This window comes from Scomber japonicus, chromosome 17 (genome assembly GCF_027409825.1).
Source record: "Scomber japonicus isolate fScoJap1 chromosome 17, fScoJap1.pri, whole genome shotgun sequence".
Classification (NCBI taxonomy): Eukaryota; Metazoa; Chordata; class Actinopteri; order Scombriformes; family Scombridae; genus Scomber; species Scomber japonicus.
In genome coordinates, this window is record NC_070594.1 from 15,498,072 (window position 1) to 15,513,530 (window position 15,459).

The following is a 15,459-nucleotide window of genomic DNA, read 5'->3' on the forward strand; positions in this document are numbered from 1 at the left end:
AGACTGCTGCAACGCATTATCCTCGGATCTGACTTTACTTTGAAAGGCAGCACTGGAAGCTCTGCTGGTTGCTTGTTCCGCCTTGACACTGACAGGAGCCAGCTCCGAGCGGGCTGCGGAGGATGTCGACCCCGCTGCGGGGACAAGCTCCGGGCGGGATGCTTGTGTCCACACAGTCGCCCGGCACCTGGAGCTCCCGGCACTCATGGGGACCTCGCTGATGAAGCCTGCCAGAGTGAGGCGGAAAGTGGCCGGAGACAGAGAGCATGTGCTGGCGCGTCGGGCTCGCCTGGACGCGGTCGTGTGTGGTTGATCTTGGCCAGAACCAGAGCTTCTCCTCCGGCCTGCCGGGCTCCGATGAGCAGCTCTCGTTTTATGGGTACATTATCGCCTACCCACTGCAGGACTGCGGCGGGATCATGTCAGCTTTGGGCTCGGACTCGTGGTGGCGGAAAACGCTGTATTTGACCGGAGGGGCTCTGCTCGCTGCTGCTGCTTATTTGCTGCACGAATTGCTGGCCATCAGGTACCAACAACAACACATAGATGCTGTCAGAGGAGCAGCTTGAAGCTGCAGACCTCATCACTTTGTTTAAGTGTCAGAGTATGATAGATTTAAAAGCAGCCGGGGATCTTATTCTGTTATTATTCCAAATCTCCCAGCTCTGATGTATTTTCACCGGGGGCTGATATTACTTAATCTTGTCAGGTTGGGCGGGGTGAGAGCGGAGTCAGTGGAGAATATGAAATCGTGAGTGGGTGGCTGTGATGTAACGGATCCCCCAACCCCCCCAAATCCCTCTCTAACAAACACACACGTTAGATTTCCGTGTTTATTGGCTTCTTGCTGTGGAGAAATGACACGAGCAACCTGCGACTGTAATCTTATCATAGCCAGGATCAATCAAAAATGATTAGCTGTAATTAGCCGACAATGAATGTATAAGGCTTATTTGCTATATTGTGTGTTTAAGAGGTTAGTCTGCAGGCCTGCTTCCAGCAGCTCTCTCTTGACATGTATGAATCGACTTTATGACAGCAAGTCACTTTCATTTGTCTGTTCAAGGACGTTATGTACAGGGTTAATCTTGTGCTTGCTGGAAGCCAAAATGAAAAGGGAATAGTGATGTAATTGATTTGATTATCATCAGTCTTTGGCCGGGAGGAGGGTTAACCTGACTGTCCGACACTGTTGTCCTTAACATCTCGGGTTACCTGCAGTCCAGGCCTTGTTGTTGACGAGCCACAGGCCCACAGCAATACTACAACATAGTGAGTGTTGAGAATTATAAAGGCACTAACCACTGGGTGATGCATTGTTAGTCTCGCTATGGATAATAAGAGGATATAAGGTTGATTTTAGCTGAAGTGACAAGGAGTCTTGTTGGTGTCTAGGCCCTGGACACAGTGTCCCGTGTGGCTTTATTAATGCGGAGTCGATTTGTATATGTAGGATATTTGGCAGAAATAAGGCTGATTGTTGTGCAATGAAATAATCGTTTGATGGGGTTCCTGTAGACTGTATGTAGCTGGTCAGTTTTTAATGATTAAATATTGCAGCTCTCTTCTGTCTCATCGTGTGCTATAGGCTTAATTTTACGATCATCTCTTGTCTTTAGATGAAATAGGATTGCACTATTGAGGTTATTCCTCCAAAAAAATGCCTTTCGTTAAAGTCAGCGGTCATTTCAGCACCACAGTGAGGCGGACAGCTCCTCTGCTCTCAGGCGCTGCTGCTTGTTTTCACGTTTCAGCACTTTGACAGTGTCCCTTTATTTCTGCATCCTGCCCACGCACGTGAATTTGTTGCCGTTTGTGGAGCACTCGTGCATGCTCATGACGTGGCCGGTTGTGTTTTTTTCTTTCTCCTCGGTACTGTCCATGTGAATGCAGCATAATCTATCAGAAGAGTAGAGTGGCTAATTGTTCTGACATTGCGGTTTTCCCCCAGCTAGTGGTAAAGGCCCCATAATCATTTGACCTATTCAGTCATAAACACACACACACACACACACACACACACACACACACACACACAATATCAGACCATGGGGTCTCTTTTGGGGGACATTGCATGGATTTATTACCACTTGCCTAATCCTAATCTGAACCTAAATGTAACCTAACCGTAACCTTAACCACTGACCTCCCAAAATGAGCTTTTTCCCAATTGGGAACATGGATTTTGCCTCTAATTGGACAAGGTGTCAGCAATTGACTGGTCCTAAGTCTGACGTTTGTCCCCAAAAGTAGCCTATGACAGACCACACACACAGTTGTGTTTGACTTAGAGTTAATATTGACTAACATTAATACCCTGGAGATTGGCCCTAACCCTTATCATACTTTAACCTCAATCCAAGTGTTCACCCTAAAATTTCATGATTTATATTATGGGGACTTTACATCCTCACAACATGAGTAATACAAATGCAGAGAGAGAGAGAGAGAGAGAAACACAAACACACTCAGTGAGGAGGACACTGCATTGATGCACGTTAATTCAGTTAATTTAATTTAATTCTCATCATGGCAAGATTAAAATGCTGGAAATTTAGTGTTTTGGGACTCTACTGATCCCCCAACTACTCATCTCTTTGCAGTGTGTATGTTCTTTATTGCCCCCAAGTTCCCATTATGTTCTTTGCAACCAGTACTGTGAAGCTGGAATGGTACCTAATTTGTGTTAGATGGGGTAACTTCACGAAACACAACATAAGGAATATGTGGCACGCAAGCAACATATAAACAGAAAAACAATAAAGCTCTTAAGAGTAGATTTTGACACAGGACAGGGCCCCAAAATAAGCTGATAACACTGGGGCCACTGTAGTTCATATTGTAATTAGATGATGAAACTTTTAGAGTTGCATCTGATGGTTATTTTCATCATCAATTAATCTACCCAATGTTGTTGGGTCCATGAATCAACTTTTGCTCCAGAAAACTGTGAAAAATACAAACAATATCCTGGAGCAAAAGTTGATGTCATTAAATGTGTTTTGTCCAATAATCCTCAAAACCCCAAATATTATATCTACTATAATGAAAGACTAAAGAAGGCAGTAGAATATCTCATTAAAAAATAGGAAATCTTTGGTATTTTACTTGAAAAATGACTGGAATGTTCTTAGATGACGATGACTATTTAACTGTCATCAAAACCAGCTCAGGACAGTTGCACACTTTGCTCAGCTGGTAATTCAGCCTCACTGAACCACTACATGCCCACAACTGCAACCCAAAAAGTTAATGTTAAATATTATAGGAGCCCAATGTCTTCAAATGGGAGGTGAGTCCTCATAATGTGAGACAAATGTATATTTCCACAACATAACTAGTACAAACATGCACACCTACATTTTTTTTGTAGCCAGTCCCTCTGGTTGATCTGAATTCTTTTCTCCACACAGAAAGGAGGAAGAGCTGGACTCTAAAGACGCCATCATACTCCACCAGTTCTCCAGGCCCAAAACTGGTGTCCCGTCCCTGTCCCCTTTCTGCCTTAAGATGGAGACCTACCTCCGCATGGTTGACCTGCCCTACCAGGTAGCTACCAGGTTATGTGTCTTTGAGAGAAAATATGCAATTACTCAATTTTACTTTTTGATCTACTGACTGAGATTGTCTAAAGTATCGATACCTCAATACCTTTTCGATACCACATGTTTAAAACGATATGACCTCCGTTAATTACACATTTGATGAACCCAAAGCTACAAAGAAGTAACAAACCCACCACATGACTTTTTTTAATTTTTAAAAAAAGACACAATTATCTTATTTTGTCTGCCTAGCACTCTTTTTTACTTCTTACCATGGTGTCAAAAGAGGGAGTATGTTTTTTTTTAAACTAATATGAAATATTGTAATAATGTTTAAAATTCTGTTATTGTGACATCCATACCAGTTTCTCTTGTTGTAATTACTTTTCTATTACTGTCAAAAGTTTTTTAATGTTTTCTTTTGAGCCAATTCAGTTCTCATAAAAAACAGTCACTTTATCTCCCTCTCTGAACCCCACTCGACACCCCCTTATGCACCTACACATTTTCACTTTTCCCCACTCCTTTCTCTCTTCCAGAACTACTTTGATGGGAAGCTTTCACCACAGGGGAAGATGCCATGGATTGAGTACAACCAAGAGCAGGTGTGTGGCACCGAATTCATCATTGACTTCCTGGAGGAGAGGCTGGGCGCTAGCCTTAACAAGAGCCTGACACCGCAGGAGAAGGCCATGTCTCGTGCTATCACCAAAATGGTGGAGGAGCATTTCTACTGGTGAGGAACCACAAAATGTTCAAACACAGTACTGCAGTTGACTATGATTGAAAAAAGTAGGAGATAGCATTGCATATTACCTGCTTACATTACTTAAAGGGGAATAATGAGTGAGGTGTTTTGTGTTTATTTCTTGGGTCAAATTGCTTCAGGTTTGAATGAAAACCCCTCAGCACATAATAGTTTATTGCAGACGTCTTTAATTGGATGATGTTGCTTTTTTATTTTTGTTTTTTTAAATGCAATCCATCATTAAGATTGATTATAATATTAGCACTTCAGACTGTCCTGGACTTAACATCAATATGCCTGGAAAATATAATTCAACAATTTTTATGGAGCAAATTATAAATGTTTTTATCTTTTAATATTTTTAATTTTATAAAAACAGTAATTATTCTCTGGTTTTAGAAATGTCAAGCCAAAAAAAAGTTCTCATCTGCCTACTCTTTGCTTCTTCACCCTCTTCTTCTTTGTCTTCCTCCATCCTTCCATACTTCTAGTACGTGTGGCAGCAGCAGCAATAGCAGTAAATTACTCAGTAGCAGTGTTCACAGTACTAGTATTTACTCTGAAATGTGTGTATGTGTCGCAGGACCATAGCTTACTGTCAGTGGGTGGACAACCTGGAGGAGACACAGAAGATGCTGTCAGTGAGCGGGCCGCTGAGTGACCTGCTCAAGTGGATCCTGAGTCACGTGACCGGTGGGATCGTCAAGAGGGAGATGTACGGACACGGGATCGGGCGGTTCTCCAAGGATGAGGTTTACGCCCTGATGGAGAAGGACATGCGCACCCTGGCCACTTTACTAGGTGACACATATAGAAGATTAGGTTATCTGATAATATACATGTAGCCTATATCATGATGAGACAGGAAAATTACAAATGAAACAAGTATGCTTTGTTTGCATAAAGTTAAGATTCATATTGATTATACATATTTGTATCCAAACAGATCACATTCACTTTGTTATTGCATATTTGTCATAATTTGTGGCATCTGTTCACATAGTTTTACCTGAAAGCAGATCAACAGATTTATTAGGAAAGTAAAACCATCATTACAGCTTTCCAGTGTGTCTCCTGAGAGTTATAACTAGCAGCATCATGTTTGTATCTGTCAGAGGATAGGCCTGGTTGCATAAAAAACATAGGAACAATACTGACCTCCTGTGGTGAAGATTGAGCATTACAGCTTTATCACACTGACACTTCTTGAACTACAACATACAACATCTTGGAAAATCAGGATATGTTTTGTACACTGACAGAAAAGAAAAGTCTGATTGTACTTTTGTATTTTATTTGACTTGATCTTTTTTCTGTATGCTATCTTAGGTGATAAGAAATACCTTATGGGCTCTAAGCTTTCAACAGTAGACGCTGCAGTGTTCAGTCACCTGGCCCCGGCTATGTGGACGCTACCAGGAACACGGCCGGAGCAGCTAATCAAAGGTGAGGTCATTAAAATGTGACAATATAAGGGTCATTTTGTCTTATGCAGAGAGTAGTTTTATTTGCCAAGCTTTCAAGATCCTCGCTACGCAGTAGCCACTTCAGTAAAATTAAGGAGGATGAAACTTTATTTGTGTCTCACAGTAATGAAAAATAAGATTAGAAAACTGCAGCAGTAGCATGCCTGTGTAGAAATAATGTCCTGATTATTGTAGATAACCTACAGACTTCACTGTGAATTTCCTACCAAATTTTTTGAACGCCACATCTGTGGATAGATGTACTGTATACAACAGTAAATATCTTTCTATCTGTGCTTTTATACAAAACATTAACAATTTGTCCCCTTAATCTAAAGTCAACTTCAGTGAATAAAATCATAACTTCATTTCTTAATGTTCTGTAGAGCTGCAGCAATCAGTTAATTGACAGCAAATTATTCACCAATAATTTTAATAATCAATTAATTGATTTAGTCCTATTGTAAGAAAAAAATACTAATTTTTTCTTGTTCCAGCTACTTAAATGTGAATGTTTTCTGATTCTTCAGTCCTCTCTAATAGTGAACTGAATATCTTTGGATTGTGGACTGTTGGTGAGGAATAAACAAGATATTTGAGATTGTACATTGGGCTTTGGGAAACAATAATTTATTATAACTTACTGACATTTTATGGACCAAACAACTAATCGATTAATCAAGACCATTATCAACAGATTAATTTATCATAATTGTTCATTGCAGCCCAGTTCAATATAGTTGTTATTTAACACTTTCAAACAGTCAAACACAACTCTAATTTTATAACTTAGTGACTTTACTAACATCTGGATATAGGTTAGCACAAACACGATTAGATACGAACAGATTTTAACTGAACAAATTCACAAAAAAAAGGCATGAGTTGGTCTCCAACAGGGGTGATTTTTTCTGTTTTAGCTATAGCTGTCAATAACTGTAATCTGTTACTTAATTGGATGGAAATTCTGCACTGTGTCTAGGACCAGTCATATGTCATATGTCCTTTAGACATATGACAGTGATAACTATAACATGACATTTGATATTGATGACAGCATTGAGGATTTCTCTTTGCTTGCTTGCTTGCAGAAGAAGCTCAATTGACTGAAAATATCGAAATCAGATCATGTAGTTGATTTAATATGTTGGCAGTGTTCAACTGGCCCAAACTGAAAATGTCAATTGAGTTAACTAAGTTATGCACAGTGAAGGAATTATATAAATGTATTCTAGTTTTATTGTCTGCTGAGCATGAAACAAAGCCAGTAAAGTATTAAAAATAGGAGAAATATTAATCAATTGAAGCAGATGCAAGAGAGACTTAACTAAGAGAGAGTGATGTTCTTTTATCAGATTGTTTCATTTGAAAAGTGTTAAAGGCGTGAAAAGGTCAAATTCATCTGAGATTTGAGATGAGTCAGAAAAATAATGTTGTTGTTAACAGCCTCATGACCCCCAGATTTACCTTGGAATCCCTCAGGGTGTCCTGACTTCCAGGATGAGAAGCACTGGACTAATTATGTTAGGTTTATTCATCAGCGATGTTGTACACTTTACCCACTGAGCTGTGTGTGTGTGTCTCCTCCAGGTGAGCTCATCAACCTGGCCATGTACTGTGAGCGCATTCGCCGGCGATTCTGGCCCGAGTGGTTCGTGGACCTGGAGGATTTGTGCTACGACACCACAGAGGACAGCGACTCGCCCTCCAAACTCCCTGATCTGGGCCTCTACTCCGGCACGGGCACTTTCCAGGAGGACGAGAGCTTACACACGCCGAACACTCACACACCGCAGGACCTGCGGTCGCCCGACAGCGACCCAACGGGCCATTCGCTGTATGACTCTGATATGGACACGGAGTGCTCTGAAATAGACCAGCTCAAGTGTTGACCCAAAACACACATGTAGTGCACAACACATAGATACACACGTATACGCACACCACAGGTAGGACGTGTTTCCTACCTGCACACACGTCCCCTACCTCTTAGAACAGACAATATCTGGGGAGTCCTTTCAGTGTCACCTGTGATGCTGGAGAAGTTGAAGACGTGAGGTTTGACTTGCACACTTTAGTGGAGGAATGGTTGCAATAGAAGAAGTGAAGTGTGGCTCAAACAACGAGGCAGCACATAAATTAAAAGTAGCGAAAGGAAAAGAGAGGCACAAATGGATCGAAAACAAGAACTAGACGTAAGAAAAAAAAAACAGGAGTAAATGACGCCGCTGCTGAGAAACTCCTCCACATGGTCGACATCGTCTGCAGTCACAACTTCTACCTGTTGTCACGTCGCCGTAACTGTGGCAACTACTTGTCATACCCCGTAGCAACTCGCGCCACCCAGCCTTGTGTGTGTTTGACTAACAGAACCCTTAACGCCTTGTATTGACATTGACATGTAGGAAACTATACAGGATTTACGTGAATGGATACAAATTAGTGTACATAATATAAATGGATTTCAGATCAAATTTGATTATATATATATATTATATATATATATGATTATAAATAGTGTAGCCTGCAAATATAGAATCATCCTCTCTGTCATATGGTGTAAATACTGTGGGTGTTTCTTATGTAAAATATAAATCAAATTGTCTTGTAGATGTTAACCGTCTTGACAAAATACCCCCTACAATAGTCTAGGATCAGTCTAAGGAGCCCCATGAATCCTGGATTGTATGTTTCCATCTACACTCGGGATATAACAGTAATGCCTGCTGCCCATATTTGAATAGTGCAGTAAAACTTCATAGATAACCCAATAGTAAACTGAAATGCAAGCTCCCACAAGCACTTAAACTATCTTCTGTCTTTTTTGGCCAATGATTTTGCCAAAAAAAGGAAAATATCAGAAGTAATATAACAACATTAATTGTCAGCTCCTGCAGTTTGAATTCATTGTACTGAATTTTATCATGTGGTTGCCGAATGTGGATCACCCCATCTCGTTAGAGAAAGTAGTTTTAGGTTACATAGGTCTTGACATTTCACATGCATTCAAGCATTGAGAGCGAGTCAAACAATCATGTAGATGACATATATGTATATTTTGACTGAAGGTGCATGGCTGGTACGTGCCACTGAAAATCTCCCTTTACACTTCATGTACAGCAGATTGTGCTATCTGCATTTCTTGGCTGTGTTATCTACATTTCCTAGCTGGCTTATTCTTAAGTTTGATGTAGCCATGAAGATTTTTTTTTCCTGTCATTTTTGTGACACACCACATCACACCACACTACGTTTCTCCTTCCTCTGACTCTAAATGATGGATTGCTCAGAAATCGTTATGTAAAGCAATAAGAGAGCAGAAACAGGTCCACTCTGTTCATTTTTTAAATTTTATGATAGGCTGCATGTTATTTGGGGTGTGTGACGATAAGGTGCAGATTTTATGTGTGTTTGTCATTCAGCAAATGCACGTAGCACCATACAACGTGGAAGCAAGCAAGGGGTATGCTTCTGTCTGTGTTACACATGAATGAGTCACCCTCTGTGTATATAAATGATGGCACAGTGGTGACGTTTCACATTTCCCGAACACAAACACACACACACACACACATACAAACACACACACACTTTTAAAAAACTGTAATGACTTCAGTGTTGCTCAGTTATTGTGTGCTGCTGCTTATTGTTCAACTTAAAATAGATGTCACGTCAGGTCTGAAAGAGAATCGTCATCCAGTTTGTGAACAGAGACAGGCAGATAAATCGTCCGATATTGGCTTATTACAGATATGTTGGACAAACATGCATGACAGAAATGCCAAAAATATGTTTGAAAGTAATTTGTAGAGGTGCAATGATTGATGATTGATCAATTAGTCGACCAACAGAAAATTAATGGGCAACTATATTGATAAATAATTAACCATTGATGTCAATGTTCAAACTAAAGTGTCAAAAATGCTTTATGGTTCCAGCTTTTCAAATGTGCAATATTGGTACTATCAAACATCTATCCTGTCTTGCATGATAGGAAACTGACTATCTTTGGGTTTGGGACATTGTGGGATTTCTCACTGTTGTCTGATGTTTTAAAGACCCATCAGTTAATCGAGGAAATATTTTTTCATAACTAATCATTAGTTGCAGCCCCAGCAAGTTAGAATCAGAACACAAGTCTGCAGAGTTTTTTTCACCTGCAAAATGCTCTCACACTTGTCTCATGTCTTAATCACAACTCTTTAATAACCAAATTAAGGGATCCTTATGAAAGACGTTCAAATTTCGATATCAGTCTTTAAAAACTCCAGCATCAGGCTCTACTTGTGAAGACGCTGCACAAATATGAACTTTATAAGTTGAAAATGTAGCATTAAAATGTAGCAGTATATTTGCAAAACAAGAAGTAATAATATGGAGTCATAAGGTTATGAGGTGTCAGTTTGACTTGCAGTAGGACCGTGATGTTGATATAAAGTTAATGGATTAATGAACTCTGCTAAAGTAGTTAATGATGTAATAATAGAAAACATCCACGTGGATCCTCTACCATAAGGCATGCATGCTGGGTTCTCTGTTAAAAAACATCCATGTTTGGCTGCACATCAATGCCAAAAGCAAGCCATTGAGACAGTGACAGAAAAGCCTTTGTGTGTGTGTGTGCTGCAGTTAAATTTCAGTATGATATGATCTAATACTGTACTTTCTTTCTGTCTTAAAACCCCTTGCCTGCATGTTCTTGCCTTCTCTCATCGGTAGTCAGATTTAGCCTTATGGAAAAGCTGTTTACTTTATACCAGTGCCAGCATATGACTTACATTTTTATGTCATATTTATTTATTATTCATTTATTTTAGGTTGTTATTATGATGGTGGAAGTGCTCAAATGTAATTAATTTGATTTGCACAGTTTCTTAAGTTTACATGTGTTTTGTTCTATGACTCAGTTCTTATCAAACAAATGTGTTGACCTGTATTGACCGTATAGATGTCGATACCATATAGATTCTCTGACCTTTGTTGACATGTACTGAACTAATAGCATATTTTCATGTCCCCAGTCATTGCTGTAATCTGCATGTGTGTCCATGTTTTGAGATGTCATTTGGTAAATGTTATATCATCATATCATAACATGAGTGTCATCGTGTTAAAGTATTACAACAGTTTGCTGCAAATTCAGCTTTCATCCAAAAAAGGTTTCAGTTCGAAACACTGAAGTAAAAACACCAGAGCTCAGATCAGCAGGGCGAGGTCACTCATCCTGCTGATCAACTGATGATCAGAGTCTCCTCTTTGTCTCGTAAGCTAAGCCATTACAGGGAAATTGCAAAAGTCACTCCAGATCAGTGTCTGTGGGCAACTTCATCTGTCTCAGTGTATCTCGGCAGTTAAAGGTCAGAGGTCAGGGTTCGGCCCTGTCGCGGTTTCACTCCTCCTGCTGAGATTTCTGCTTGTAGACTGTAGAAGCCATATTGCATTGTCTCTTGATGTCGTGTGTGCTGAAACACTTGTGGAATCTCATCGAACTGTAAATAAGAGAGCCAAGAAAAAAAAAGACTAAATTAACATGCGAACCTAACATAAAAGACAATGCTCTGTAATGTTTAAAAAATTCTTATGAATGTATCATACCTAGAGATAAAAAGCTGTATGAAAATGGATTACTCATAATATTTCATTAAATATAGCTGTTGTATTTTCCTCTTGTTTTGTTTCAGTTACTGTGTTTGCAGTGTTTAAGTGTGCATGTAAAAGTCACTTTTACCTGCAGAAAAAGGGTGTTTCTGCAAAATATCAACGCTTGGAGGTGGCGTATACTCTGGCATATATCTGTCTCATAATCCCTCTCCCTCTGTGCTTGCTACCATATGACAATACTAAGCCCACCCAACAATGCTGAAGGATTAGCTCTCTGCCCTTTTCTTTGTGCTTGTGCTGGAGCTCTGGAGAAATGGAGAGAAAAAGAAGGAGAGAGCAGAGACAGAGAAAAAGCAAATTGTGGGCAGCAGAGACGGAGAGCGTGGGTTTGGGTGTGAAAAGGGCATGAAAAAGGGAAAGAGGCAAAACAGTCGTGGACAGATGAATGATGTTTGATGACTTTGGCTCATTGTATTTCTTGTAGCCATTGTTCAGAATCCCTTCGAGATCTCTTCCACACAAGACAGAGGAGACAATCCAGCTGACAATGACACCAGAGTATAAACCGCCTCTGGTGAGTCAGAGATGGCGTGCAGTGTCAGAGGTAGCAGCTGTGTGTGTGTGTGTGCGCGCGTGTATGTATGTGTGTGTGTGCAAAATACGAATAATGCAGAGGATGCCTGTAGGACCGGGAGGGCTGGGAGGAGGGCAGATGGTCGTCTACTGATACAACAGAATCCAGGCAACAGGGTCCTCCAGAGAGCTGGGTTTTACACCTGGCTTAACACACACACACACATACACACATGCACGCACACACACAAACACACACATACACACACACACACACACACACACACACACACACACACACACACACACAGATACAGACTTATACCCACAATCTACAATGTCCATGCTTTTTCCTTTTTTCTTTTCAAAATCTTTAGGTTTTGCCCTAAATGTGCACATTCAGTTCTAGGTCTGATTACAAGATCCAAGTCTGGATTTTTAATAGTTTAGTTATGAAACAAAAACACTGAATTATTTGGGAGAGAAATTCAATCCTGTCTTTGCCTGATTATTTCATCTGGAAATGGACTGAGGGTTAATTTAAAACATAAAAATTTAACTTCTTCATTAACTCTCCCTGATGTTGTTAAATCCCATTCTTTTATTCTTACCTTTTTAAATTCTTGTTATTTTCATACAGATTGTAAAGTGATATATGTAAATAGCGTAGTTATATTCACTCATAAGAATCCTAAGTTTATAAGCAAGGTCTTAGCCAGGATTTTTCAAATTGAGTTGTTAAATTATTATTTTTTATATGTAGTATAAATTACATGGGACAGTTATTGCAAGGAATCCCTAAAAATCAGCAGCTTCTTATACACCCAACACAGCTAAACCTAAAATAAACCGCCATTTCTTTTAACTCATTTACCCCAGAGTACATATTTCCAGGAAATTTCAAATCTGTAAAACACAGCTTTTTATCCTCTAATATAAAGTTGTAATTGCTGTGTCAAACTTTTTAAAAACTGCCAGAAAGGAGAAATACAGAATCCTGGGGATAAAAACACTGTTATGCTAAAAAATGTTGATATTTAAAAGTGCCGTCATAAAACCCTGAAACCACAGGAAAAAGACATACAGCATGACCCAGACTCAAGAAATACTATCTCATCATAAAACATAACTGATGATATCAACTTTCATTGCATATGAGACAATGAGAGGTGGACGGTGTCATTTAACCTGCTTACGTCCACTAGGTGGCATCAGTAGACTGTTTCTAATTTGGCCATTGATCAGCCTTAAGAAATATTAGACATGAGGTGACAACAGCCACAGGAGGAAGATGTACCGAAGCAGTTTCCATTAAATCAGACAAAATATTAGATTATTGCATCATAACAGTTACAAATATCTGGAAACAAGAGTCACGTGTTGATTTTCCTCCTGTTTTTTGCAACTGCGGTCACAGGCTGCTTCTTTAACTGGAAAACTTGATTTTTTAAATGTTTTTTTTAACTGTTTTTCTGTTTATTTTGGGTTTACACGAAGAAACTGCAAATGATTTTCAAAGACATAAAAGTGCTGCATTGTTTTCTAATTATCTCATTGTGTGTATGACTAATAAAAGGCAACAGGCCCGATAAATCCCATTTACAGCACATTACGTCACCTGCTATTTTACACCTGCAGTTATTCCTATATGTTCTGTGTATCCTTTAAGGCCTGCAAATTAATCAACCAATTAAAGCATTTATGCCAAATGTTTTAATTGTTTTGAGGTTTTAAATTACGCATCATCAGCATTGTCATATAGATTCCACATTTATCCTAAAAAATGTATTAATTAATGCTTTGGTGAGCTTTAATTGCATGTCATTCATTGACTGAGCATTCTGACTGATTTCTCTCCATAAAAACATCAGTGCACATTAGCGGCATTAAACGCCACTGAAAGACAATTTAAGCAACCGAGACGGATTGATAAAATGCATAATTATAATAAAAATAGCATGAATAATAATACCAAAACATCTTGTCAGAGTTGCGACTTTTCCTCTGGAGCTTAATAAACATGCAAAGACTGCAGTGTCATAGAAAACAAATACGATTTAATGACAAAAAAGCATATAGAAATTGTGCAATCGTGGATTTCTTTTCCTCTTCGTTTGATCACAGATTTCAGGTCGATGCTATTTTGTTTTGGTTTTGTTTATTTTTTCCCCAGAAACTCACATTCAGCTGAAGGATTTGAGGAGTCTCAGAGATAAAAAAAAAAAAGAAAAAAAAAGCTTTTGGATAACAGAACGATTGGGCCTGTTGAAATGATTATGTAATGAAGGTTTAAATAAGGCAGAAATGCCCTGCTGGACATTATTATTAAACGTAACGTAACCGTAAAATATGATGCTTCATGTTAAATAATTATCTGTGATATAAATTCAATATTTTCGTTACGGACTAATATTGACGTTTTTAACGGGGCCTAATACATTCAGAAAGTTTTTGACATGCAAATACATTATGAGGAATTGTCTGGAATTGTTATATGTCTATTAAAATATTACTCAAATTCACATTCATCCGCATACTTCAGCTGAATCTAAGTTTCTCAGTGTCTGTATTTTCATCTCCATCTGCTAACATGGATCCCCCCCTCCCACACACAGCCTATAACCTCCCACCATCACACCAGGTTATCAATCACAGGATTTAAGTGGCACAAGAGCACGTGTGTGTGTTTGTGCTTTGGCACAGACTGACAGAGAGAAAACTGAACAAACAAACATACAAACAAACAAACAAACAAACAAACGAAGCCATACAAAAAACGAATGGAGATACATCCCACAAATAGTCTTCTCAGTGAATGAATGAGTTACACTGTAGTGAAAGCCACTGCGGCCAGAGCTGGTACCAGGATATATTCAGTCAGTCTGTTTTCTGTTTTGTTTTTTTTTGTGTTTTTTTTTCCTTCATAGGAAAGGAAGGCAAAAATTGGGCTGGATTGCTTTGAGTGTTTCCAGCCGGACAGTCTCGGTCCTTCTTGTCACAGCATTTTGGAAAAGTACAGAAATAACAAACAGCAAAAACACACTGTAAACAGGCGCACAGAAATGTCGAAAAAGCATTAAAGTGAACCAATACTCAGTCTCGATGAGAACATTAGAATTATTATTATTATTATTATTATTATTGTTTTTATTATTACTCAGAAGGGTGTTGTCCATACGGAATGATTTCTGAACGTAAGACATTTTATTATACGATATTAAAGCAAGGTAGATTCAATTTAATTTAAATAAATTATGGTGTAACTGACACTAAACAATCAATAGGCTACATTACACTGAATTTAGATTAATCACCTGAATTGTATAATAATAATAATAATAATAATAATAATAATAATAATAATAATAATAATAAAGGTAGGAGTTGGCTGGTATTGGCTTTCATTTTTAACATTGTACAGCAGGTGTCTGCCATTTCAGCCCTCTTTTGCCACAAGCTGCGAAGAACCCCTGTTGCTTTTGTTATGATGGAAAGATGGCGTTTATTTACCCACACTGACTGCGAC

General features: G+C 39.0%; 1 protein-coding gene across 1 annotated transcript; it reads left to right on the plus strand.

Annotated features, from left to right (window-relative positions):
- Window positions 1-266: 266 nt before the first annotated feature.
- On the plus strand, window positions 267-7,651 carry faxca (failed axon connections homolog, metaxin like GST domain containing a). Its single transcript, XM_053337511.1, has 6 exons — window positions 267-526; window positions 3,414-3,549; window positions 4,085-4,281; window positions 4,877-5,094; window positions 5,623-5,739; window positions 7,350-7,651. Exons 1-6 carry the CDS (start codon window positions 267-269, stop codon window positions 7,649-7,651), a joined length of 1,230 nt encoding a protein of 409 aa, XP_053193486.1.
- The last annotated feature ends 7,808 nt before the right edge of the window (window positions 7,652-15,459 follow it).